General features: G+C 70.2%; 1 protein-coding gene across 1 annotated transcript in view; it reads left to right on the top strand.

Moving 5' to 3' along the window:
• SLIT1 (slit guidance ligand 1) overlaps nt 1-11063 on the top strand; it is a 137745-nt gene extending 126682 nt beyond the window's left edge. Inside the window, 12 exon segments of the mRNA XM_073354611.1 lie at nt 1333-1457; nt 1748-1845; nt 3722-3861; nt 4588-4681; nt 5477-5614; nt 6095-6216; nt 6219-6325; nt 6758-6888; nt 7937-8091; nt 8430-8718; nt 10032-10243; nt 10735-11063. Coding sequence (XP_073210712.1) covers nt 1333-1457; nt 1748-1845; nt 3722-3861; nt 4588-4681; nt 5477-5614; nt 6095-6216; nt 6219-6325; nt 6758-6888; nt 7937-8091; nt 8430-8718; nt 10032-10243; nt 10735-10973 — 1850 coding nt within the window. The 3' untranslated portion in view covers nt 10974-11063.
• Nucleotides 11064-11075: the final 12 nt, after the last annotated feature.

Here is an 11075-nt window from a genome sequence, read left to right as displayed (position 1 = left end):
AGGGTCAGGGTGGACAATCAGCTGACAGGAGCTCCCAGTGTGAGGCCAAAAGGGCCAGTGTGATCCTGGGCTGCATGCCCAGGGTACTCTCGAGAGGGAGCAGAGAGGTTATGTTCCCTCTGGATTTGGCCCTGGTGCGACCGCTGCTGGGATCCTGTGTCCAGTTCTGGTGTCCACAGTGCAAGAGGGATGCTGATAAATTGGAGGGGTCAGAGAAGAGCCACGGGAGTGATTAAAGGATTAGAAAACCTGTCTGATAGTGACAGAAGCAAGGAGCTGAATCTGTTTCACTTAACGAGGAGAAGGTGAAGGGATGGTTTGATCCCAGTCTGTCCGCACCTGCCTGGGGAACAGGTATTTAACCACGGGCTCTGCAGTCCAGCCGAGGAAGGTCTCACATGATCCAGTGGCTGGACATTGAGGCTAGACTCGCAGACAGGAAACAAGGTGTTTCTTTAACAGTGAGGGTAACTAGCCACTGGATCGCATTACCCAGCCTTGGGCAGATTCTCCATCACTGGCCGTTGTTTAATGGAGTTGGGCGGTTTCCCTGAACGCTCTGTCCTGGTGCAGAGCGCAATGAATCCAGGGCCATCGCGTGGTTTGTGCTGCGCAGAGCTCCAAGCAGATGATCACAGGGCTCCTGGCCGTGGACTCTCTGAGCCTGGTTCAGGGGCTGGCAACCTGCCATAGAGTGAGAGGCTGCTGGAGCTCGGGCTGTTCAGTGCCTGATGGCTGGCAGGTGACTGGATCCAGGTCTGTAAGTGTCGCCCTGGGGAGAAGAAGTTCGGCTAGGGACAGCCCTGCTGCCGACCACGCTGAAGCCAGACACGCCCATTGAACGGGGAGGGCAATTAACCGTTGGCCCCTCCCAGGGAACGGACGGGTTCTCCATCACTGGAGGCTTTTCATCGGGCGGCTCTTTCTGAACGCTGGACGAAGGGGCCTTGGGGCGGGGCCCTGGCCTGGGTTGTGCCCCAGGTCAGACTGGCCTTAGACACTGCTGATCTGGGACCCCTTGCTCCTGCCCCCCGGCCCATGGCAGCCGGTGGCTGAGTGCGGGGGGCTGCCCAGCTGTGCTCCAGGGATGGTCGAGCTGTGCTCGGCGCCGGCTGCCTTGCACGGGGGTTGAACACCTCCCTGCGTAGCCCAGCCGTGCGTTAGGGGCTGGGGCTGTGGGACTGGCCTGCTCCTGGATTATCCGGCCCTGGGAGTACGGCCCCAAGGCCAAAGTGCCCTGGCTGAAACAGCAGCTGCGCCTGTGTCCCCCCCGCACGGTCACGCGCTGCCAGTGGGCTCCAGGGACCCTCCCTCCTTCCTTCCCTCCACCAGGTCCGCCGGCCCTGAGCATCCAGGCCAAGTGTGACCCCTGCCTCTCCAGCCCATGCCAGAACCAAGGCACCTGCCACAATGACCCGCTGGCTGCCTACCGCTGCAGCTGCCCCAGCGGGCACAAGGTGAGCAGGGGCGGGTGCCAGCCCCTGGGCGGGTGCACCGGGCATTCGTTCGCTGTCCCGGCCTCCCGCGGGCAGGAGCCCAGGGCTCTGCCAACAGCTCACATTGGGGGCGGGGGGCGGCACTCGCACCCACTGGCTGCGGCCCCCGATCCTGCCCGGCGGGGCGTCGCTCCCCACAGGATGGGGCCTTGCCAGGGTATTGCTCGTGGCACCATTACGGGACTGGCAACGGGGGACGGGGCAGGGATCTCAGTGGCCACAGCGCCCAGCTTTGAGCTCTCCGTCCCCAGGGCAAGGACTGTGAGGAGCCCGTGGACAGCTGCTCCAGTGGCCCCTGTGTGAACGGCGGGACCTGCCAGCCCCCGGCGCGGGAGGGAGCCGGGTTCACGTGAGTGCGAGCGTGGGGGGGTTACGGCTGTGGGACCCCGGAGATGGGGCACCGGGGGATGGCGCTGGGCGCCCACGCAGCTGAGCGGGCCCGTGTGTGCATGGGCTGCGCCTCAGCTCCGAGACCTGCGCCCAGCGGCCTTGCCTAAGCTCACCAAGTCCATCCCGGAGCCAGGAATAGCACCCGCGGGGCTGGGACCCTGCGGCCCAAGGCCAGGTGGGGCTTGGCGGCTGTGGCAAAGGTGGGGCTGGCTGTGGGGGCGGGAGCTGGGAGCTGCTGAAGAGGGCCCAGCGAGGGACTGGGAGGCCATGCTGCAGCCCACGGGGCCATGTGGCAGGGACACTGGGTCCCCCCCGCCACCCCTGCATCCGCTCCGTGCTGAGCGGCCCCTCCACCCCTCAGAGAGGAGCCCCCAATGCGGCCCGGCCCAGCCGCTCGCCCCGTTCCCCCGTCGATGAGAGCGGAGCTTGGGGAGCTGAGTGCCAGGGCAGGTGCCCGGGCGTGATTCCCTTTGAGCCCGAGTCCAAGCAGGTCTGTGTGCCAGGCCGGTCCCTGCAGGGGGGCCCCGCCGGGCACAGGAACCAGCCCCGGGAGCGGGGCTCACGCACTCCCCACTGCAAGCCGGAGGCAGCGGGGTCTCTTCTCGCGCCCCAGAGAAACGCCCCATAACTCACTGCTGAGGCAGGGAGAGCCAACGGGCTCCTGGCACAGCCAGCCCTGCCCCCGCGCGCCCAGCCTCCCCCAGACACCAGTGCCCACGCTGAACGGCCTTAGCCCGTCGCCACAGCAGCCCAGCCTCCGCACCAGCCAGCCTGGCCTGGGGGTTTGCAGCGCTCTGAGCCGGGGCTGCCGGAGGCTCCGGGCACGGCCAGCCGAGCAGCCCTGGCCCCGGGGCCCACAGCCAGTCATTCGTGTCAGCCAGCCACCCCCAGCCTCCTTTGCACACACACGTGCAGGGCGTGCACTTGCCACGCACACAGAGATCTCGGGCCAGGCAGGTTCTTGGTACAGCTAGTAATTCATCCCTCACAGCTTCATCTCTCCCGGAGCGCTGAACTCCGGCCCAGCTCAGGACGGGGCGTCCTGTGAAGCCGTCCCCCGCTCCCGCCCCTTTACAACCACGGGACTCGCAGTTGGCCCTGCGTGCATGCCGGGCTGGGCCTGTCCTGGGGTCCCGCTGATCTGGGCCTCGGGCAGCTTCCTGCAGACGGCCTTTCCTGGCTCGCTCCCCTTGCAGCTCTGCGTCAGTTCAGACCTAGCAGGGCTGAGCACAGGGTCTGATCTCCAGCTTTGCCACAGTCATGCCATGGGCCCAGCAGGTGCGCCTGGCTGCAGCGGGGAGCTGGAAGGCAGGATTCCTGGGTTCTGCCCAGGCCTGGCTCTGGTCAGGAGGAGCATAGAGTGCAGGACTCCTGGGTCCTGCCCCAAGGGTTTGCGCGCCAGGGGCTAGAGCAGGGAGCTGGTGGGTGCGGCTGGTTCCAGCCCCAACTCTTCTGCTGCCTTGGGGCACGTCCCCTCGCAGCTCTGGGCGTCGGTTCCCATGGGGGTGGGGGTCTCCCTCTCACAGAGCAGTGTGGGTTCAAAGGCAGTCGTGTCTGCAAAGGGCGCAGGCTCCCTTGGACAAGACGTGCTGCGGCTGGCCCCTTGTGCTTCGCTCCATTGGCAGTCCAGGGTTGTGCCCCACTGGGAAAGCAGGCGCGGGGGGGTGGGGGGGGGTGATTGCTGGAGAGCCAGCGGGGGAGCCTGCGCAGTGGTTTTGGTGGGCCACACAGAACCGGTGGCTGCTCCTTGCCAGCTCAGCCGGGGGTAGCCGGGGGGCCGGGGCGTTAACCTGTGGGTTGTTTTCCTCCCCCCCCCCCCCCCCCCCCCCCGGCAGGTGCCTTTGTGCAGCAGGATTCGAGGGGCCGACCTGCAGCGGCATCAGCGACGCCTGCCAGGACCACGCCTGTGCCAATGGGGGCACCTGTGTGCAGGGGCTCGGAAACTACACCTGTCTGTGCGAGCCCCACTACACAGGTACAGGGCAGGAGGGGCCCTCCCCGGGCTGGGGCCAGGGGACAGCCCACCTGCGAATCAGCCTCTGAGGTCCCCAGCCAGGCGCTGTCCTCCCCCAGGAGGAGAATGCTCTCCCTGGCCCCACACACATCTGTCTGTCTGCATACCCCCCAGCCAGCCATCCCTCTCCCGCCCTGCTCACCTGAGCGAGGCTGAGCACCCAGCAGCTGGTGCAGACAGACAGCCGCTGGCCCTGCCGCTGGCCAGTGTCCCAGACCCTGCCTGTGGGAGCCGGGCACAGGCCCCAGGGTTGGGACTCCTTGCTTGTGCCAGAGGGACATTTCAGGACGCTCCGGCTAGCACAGGCCAGGCCTCTGTGCAGCACCATGCGCCCTGGCAGCATCTCCCTGACCCAGATCCGAACGGGCAAGGCGCCTGGAGAGGAGGCCTGGCTGGGTAACGGGGGGACTTGCCTGGAGTGCACATAGCCTGGGGACCTTCTCTGCCAGGCTGTGGTGCCCTGCGCCAGCCTCCCGCGCAGACCCCCGCCATGCTCCCCGCGGCTGTGGGGACAGCTCCCAGGCCCCAGCGGTGACTCAGTGGCCCTGGCTGCTCCCTTCCTTCTGCCGCGCGGAGCCGGGGCCCTGGGGGGCCAGCAGGCTCAGAAGGGTCACTGCCCAGCCCCTGCAGCTCTGGGAGCAGAGGGCTGCAGCCAGATGAGCCCGGCCTCTCCCCTCCCTTGTCCAGGACGGGCCTGCGAGGAGCTGGTGGATCTCTGCTCCGTGGACCTCAGCCCCTGCCAGCACAGTGCCCAGTGCGTCGTCACCGCCGAGGGGCCCCGGTGAGTTAAATCCCCCTGTTCCCTGCCCGTGTGGCTGGGCACAAGGCACCTGGGGCTGCCCCAGACATGCCACGTTCGTGGGCACGAGCCCGCAGACCCCCCCAAGTCCCCAGGCATTGGGGAGGGGCAGCGCCAGTCACCGCAGCATCTGAATTGGGACCCCATTCGCCGTTGTGCTGGGCCTCCCGCCTCCCCTCCCTGGGCTGCCGGGGGCACAGAGGGTGGGCAAGGAATTCACACCAGAGGGGCAGAGCCGTGAGCCAGATGGACCTGCAGCCAGGGGACTCCCGGGGTGCCGAGTGCCTTTGGCCTGGCTTGACATTGCTTGTGCCCGGACGTCCCACTGGGGCGGTTTTCCCTGGTGCTGGAGGGCAGCCTGGAGGAATTGTCGGGGGCACCTGGCCTGGGCACAGATCCCCCTTGTGCGTTCCGGGGCTGGGACTGTCGGGCTCTGGGGCCGGCCAGCACCTAGCGCTCCGGGGCCCTGGGTCACAACGGCCCCTGAGAGTCAAAGGATCCCCCGGCGCGAGGCGTGGAGAGCCCGGCAGAGCCTGAGGCAGATTCAGCTCTGCCAGGTCCCCACGGGCGGGAGGGGGAGCTGTGCTGGCATGGGGCGGGGGCTAGGCCAGGGCAATGCACGGGCATGGAACCTGGGGGAAGGCCCCGAAGGAGCGTGGGGCAGCCAGCGAGTCCTCGGAGACACAAGCACAGGGACAGTGGGGCCTAACCCTGCCCTGGCCCGGAGCTGGGCTGCGGGGCCCGGTGGATCTCGGAGCAAGGTTCCCTTCCCCCCAGGTGTGAGTGCGCCCCCGGCTACGGGGGGGACAACTGCAGCCTGGACTACGACGCCTGCCGGGACCACCGGTGCCAGCACGGTGCCCAGTGCCAGGACGAGGGAAACGGCTACTCCTGCCTCTGCACACAGGGCTACAGGTCAGGCCGGCCGAGCCCCGCTGTCACCCCCGGGAGGGGTGGGATGCACAGGCCCCAGCACCTCCATCCCATGCCCCTGCACACGTGGCCCGGGCGGGCCCCAGCCTGGGCCATGCAGCTGGAGGTGAGGGGGCGGCGGGGGGCCGTGCCCTGCTGCAAGCGGGCCCCGGGCACCCCCTCACGCACCAGAGCCAGACGGAGGCACCTCGTGGTCCGGGGAGTCTGGTCCTGCCCGTGTTGCTGCCCCAGTGCAGCCGAGGGGGGCCCAGAACCTGGCCTTGCTCTTTGGGGTTTGCTGTGGGGGGCTGTCGCCCTCACCCACCCAGAGCCCCTGCAGCTGCTGTGGGGTGGCTGATCTGGGCCAGGCCTGGTTCTCCATTCCCTGCTGCAGGAGGGGACCAGCTGCCCTGGCCTGGGTCTCGCTGGGGTCCCCGGCTTACGGGCTCCTCTCACCACCTGCTGGCCGGTCCCTCTCCCCAGCGGGCAGCTGTGTGAGATGCCGCCTCGCGCCCAGCCCAGTCTCTGCGCGCGGACCGAGTGCCAGAACGGGGCCGACTGCGTGGAGCTGGGCAGCCGGGCCGTGTGCCGCTGCCAGCCTGGCTTCGGGGCCCCGAGTGCGAGAAGCTCCTGAGCGTCAACTTTGTGGACCGGGACACGTACCTGCAATTCACCGACCTGCACAACTGGCCACGGGCCAACATCACGCTGCAGGTACGGCCCGCGCCGGCCCCCCCACCCGTCAGCACCGGGCACGGCCCCTGCCAGGGCTGCACCTGGGGCTGCTGCAGGGCCGGCACGTGGGGTGAGCAGGGGCAGCATGGCTCTGGGCCTGGCATTGTGTCCCCAGGCCCTGCCAGGAGGTGAGGCTGAGGGCTGGAGGGAGGTGGGGGTCTGGAGGCAGGGCTGTGTGCCAGGTGGGGTGCATGGAGGTGGAGCCGGGAGTGGGGCTGGGTGCCAGGGGGTGGGGCTGCACGCCCGGTGGGGTGCAGGGAGGCGGGGGTGGGCTGGGTGCCAGGGGGCGGGGCTGGTACCAGATGGGGTGCAGGAAGGCAGGTGCCGGGCGGGGATGCCAGGGAGCTGCCCAGGCCGGCTGCTGGGCCGTGGCCCCTGGTGTGACATCCCGCCCCCCACGCCCTCCACCAGGTCTCCACAGCCGAGGACAACGGGATCCTGCTGTACAACGGGGACCGGGACCACATGGCCGTGGAGCTGTACCAGGGCCATGTGCGGGTCAGTTACGACCCCGGGAGCTACCCCAGCTCGGCTATCTACAGGTACCACCCCCTCCCCGCCAGCCGTGGCACTGGCTGCACCCAGCACTGGGGGGGCAGCCCATGGCCTCCCATGGGGGGGGCGATTCCTGAGGGGCCAGCTCCTCTCAGTGCATCTAGGAGCCACCGCCCCCCTGCCACCGCCCAGCCTGGCCATGCCCCTGCCAGAGCCGGACCCATGATGCAGGGCATGGGGCAGACCCTGGCGTAACCTGCTGCACACCGCGCCCCTCTCCCTGCCCAGCCGCGGGCACCACGGCCCCGGCACAGCCCCCTGCCCCATTGCCTCTGTGCCGGGCGGCCAGAGAGCCTGGCCCGTCCCCAGAGGGTTCTTCCAGGCACGGCGCCGTCCCGCTGCCCCACAGCACGGCTGGCTGGAGTGGCAGTGACGGGGGGCGCAGCCTGGGAAGGATGCCCCAGTGTAGATAAGGTCAGCGCCCCCCAGCTCAGTGCACCCCCGACGGTGGGGCCAGCCCTGAGCCCTGTTGGGGGAGGGGACTGGGCCAGCTGCCGAGGAGCCACTCCCTGAACCCGTCTGTGCCCTGGGATAGCACGTGCCCGCCCCAGGCCTGGGCACAGCCCTCCCCCCCCCCGGGTCTGGGCACTCCCCCCCGCATGACAGACACTGAAGGCAGCGAGTGTGGGTGGCTGGGGTGGTGGTGGGGGGCTGGGCTGGGCAGCAGAGTGGGGACGTGTGGCAAGGGGGCCGGGGGTACCAGGAGCTGGGGTAAGTGACTGAGCCCAGCTCAGGGATGCCAGGGCTGGGGGCAGGGCGGGGCCAGGCGCTGGGCTCTGGCACGAACCCCGGGGGGCTGAGATGGGGGCGCAGGGTGGGGCTGGGCTGGGCAGCGAGGGGGCTGGGGGCTGGGCTCAGTCAGTAACTCCAGGGGGCTGGGGGCGGGGGGGGCTGGGCAGCGAGGGGGCTGGGGGGGGAGCTGGGCTCTGTCACGAGCCCCGGGGGGCTGAGATGGGGGGCTGGGCGGGGCTGGGCAGCGAGGGGGCTGGGGGCTGGGCTCAGTCACTAACCCCGGGGCCTGGGCCCTGCCCCCAGCGCCGAGACCATCAACGACGGGCAGTTCCACACGGTGGAGCTGGTGACGTTCGAGCAGACGGTGAATCTCTCCATCGACGGCGGCAGCCCCATGACCATGGACGGCTTCGGCAAGCCCCACACACTGACCAGCGAGGCGCCGCTGTACGTGGGAGGTGGGTCCCGGCGCTGGGGTGCCAACTCGCGGGGAGGGGTCCCAGGGCTGGCCGGGGGCAGGAGCTGAGCTCAGCCGGGGAGGGCCCGTGGGTGCCAGGAGCCGTCAGGGAGGCTGGCAGACGGGGCTTGGCAGGGGGCAGGCCGGGACAGGTGGCACCGTTCGGGGGGAGGCTTCACTGAGCCCGGAGGGAGGGGATCTCGGCGCTCGGATCTCTGTGCACGGGGGGGTGTCCGGGCCGGGGGCAGGCGCGTGTCCCTGGCTGCCTGGGGGAGGACGGGGTGGGGGCTGGGTACCCCATGCGCCCGCCTCACGCCCGCCCCACCCACTCTCTGCCAGGCATGCCGGTGGACGTGAACTCGGCCGCCTTCCGCCTCTGGCAGATCCTCAACGGCACCAGCTTCCACGGCTGCATCCGCAACCTCTACATCAACCACGAGCTGCAGGACTTCACCAAGACCCAGATGAAGCCGGGGGTGGTGCCCGGCTGCGAGCCCTGCCGCAAGCTGTACTGCCTTCACGGCCTGTGCCAGCCCGATGCCGCCCATGGCCCCGTGTGCCATTGCGAGCCGGGCTGGGCAGGGCCGCACTGCGACCAGCAGGGCCCCAGCCCCTGCCAGGGCCACAAGTGAGTGGGCTGCCCACGCTGGCCTCGCGGCACCGGGCACTAGCAGCAAAGCCGGGCTCCAGCTCGGCAGCACGGCCCCCGGGCGCTCAGCGCACGGGCCCCTCCAGGAACCGGGGCTTAAACCCCCTGCCAGGGCCAACAGCAAATCAGTTCGGGCCTGTCTGCTTCTCAAACCACCATGGAAAGGGGCACAGGGCGGCCAAGGACTGGACTAGCCAGTGAGAGGGTTCATGGGCACCGGTAGAGCTGGGGGGGCCTGGGGCTTGGCTAGCAGGGGCTGCGGGTCGGGAATGAGGGGCACTGGCAGGGCTGGGCTGGCAGGGGGCTGCGGGTCGGGAGTGAGGGGCACCGGCAGAGCTGGGGGGGCGGGGCTGGGCTGGCAGGGGGCTGCGGGTCGGGAGTGAGGGGCACGGCAGAGCTGGGGGGGGCGGGGCTGGGAGGCAGGGGGCTGCGGGTCGGGGGTGAGGGGCACGGCAGAGCTGGGGGGGGCTGGGCTGGGCTGGCAGGGGGCTGCGGGTCGGGAGTGAGGGGCACGGCAGAGCTGGGGGGGGCGGGGCTGGGCTGGCAGGGGGCTGCGGGTTGGGAGTGAGGGGCGCAGCGGGGCTGGGAGGCAGGGGGCTGCGGGTCGGGAGTGAGGGGCGCCGGCAGAGCTGGGGGGGGCGGGGCTGGGCTGGCAGGGGGCTGCGGGTCGGGAGTGAGGGGCGCCGCCAGAGCTGGGGGGGCGGGGCTGGGCTGGCAGGGGGCTGCGGGTCGGGAGTGAGGGGCGCTGCCAGAGCTGGGGGGGCGGGGCTGGGCTGGCAGGGGGCTGCGGGTCGGGAGTGAGGGGCACGGCAGAGCTGCGGCAGGAGGAGTGAGCAGTGTACAGGGCAGCGGGCACTTGCCGCATCTCTGTGCTGTGTCACGCTCCCGCTGGTGCTGCCAGCTGCTCCCTTGCACGAGCCCCGAGGCCACGCGCAGCCAGAGGCGCGAGATCTTGCCTGGCCGAGGCGGGGCCGCGCGGCTGGGCACTGTTAACCTGTCCCCGGTGGCTGCATCCAAGCGGGCCCGGCAGGAGCGGTGCCGGGGAAGGAGCAGGCCGGGAGTAGCCAGCTTGGATCTGCTGAGTGGCTGGATTGGTACCAGCTCCGGGGGTGGCGGGGGGGCCGCGTCACGCCCTCTGCTGCCAGGGGTGCCCTGCGGGCGCTGTCCTGCCGGTCGCTGAGCACGCGCCGGGCTGCCTGGGTCAAGGCCCCTGGCAGACAGTGCAGCTGGTCCCCGCCAGGCAGGCCGGGCTCCCGGCGGCTCTGCCCAGGTTCGTGTCTCTGCTCCCGCAGGTGTGTCCACGGGGACTGCGTGCCCCTCGACGCGCTCTCCTACAGCTGCCAGTGCCACGACGGGTACCACGGCGCCCTGTGCAGCCAGCAAGGGGAGCTCTACAACCCCTGCAAGAGCCTGCACTGCGGCCACGGGCACTGCCAGATCTCGGACCGGGGGGAGGCGGCCTGCGAGTGCCAGAGCGGCTACACCGGCCAGCTGTGCGACCAAGGTCAGAGCCCCACCCTCCCTGGGCCCCCCATGCTCCTGGCCTGGGTCGGCCGGGGCTCGGCCCTGCTGCCCGGGCGGCTCCGGAGAGCCCCGGGCGTGGCTGACAGCAGAGCCCCACGGACAAGCCGGGCCTGCCCCTCCCGCTGAGAGGTGCCCAGGGCCACCATGGAGCCAGTGGGCCCCGTGGCTCCCTGGCGTAGCACTGCTCCCCGCAGTGCAGCTGCCCCGGGTGAGTTCGGCCCCATGTGCCCGGAGCAGGGCTCCTGGTGGCGTTTGCTGCTGGCACTTGGGAGCTAGCTCCTGCCTCGTGGGCTCCTCCCCGTGGGCTGGGCCTAGGCAAAGAGCCTCTCAGCCAGCAGGTGCCACGGAGCAGCCATCCAGGGCTGGCGCCGTGGCACCCAGGGCCGGGGCCTCACCCCTGTGCAGGAGGCAGCGTGCCAGGCTCCTCGGAGAGCCCGGGGTCTGACTGCCTCTCTCCTTCTGGCCCTGCAGAGTCAGCGTGCCGGGGCGAGCCGGTGCGGGACCACCCCCAAGTGCAGCGGGGCTACGCCATCTGCCAGACCACGCGCCCCGTCTCCTGGGTGGAGTGCCGGGGCTCCTGCCAGGGCCAGGGCTGCTGCACGGGGCTGCGCCTCAAGAGGAGGAAGGTCACCTTCGAGTGCAGCGACGGCTCCTCCTTCGTGGAGGAGGTGGAGAAGGCCAGCAAGTGCGGCTGCGCCCGATGCATGTAGCAGCCGGGGGCGGGCGGGGGAACGCCGATAGAGACCGAGGGGCGGAGCCGCTGGAGGCACCGCCCATGAGCTGGGACTGTCTGCCTGGCACTCCCAAAGCCT

This window comes from Lepidochelys kempii, chromosome 7, assembly GCF_965140265.1.
Source record: "Lepidochelys kempii isolate rLepKem1 chromosome 7, rLepKem1.hap2, whole genome shotgun sequence".
In the NCBI taxonomy this organism is placed as follows: domain Eukaryota; kingdom Metazoa; phylum Chordata; order Testudines; family Cheloniidae; genus Lepidochelys; species Lepidochelys kempii.
This window is presented reverse-complemented; position numbering and strand designations above follow the sequence as displayed.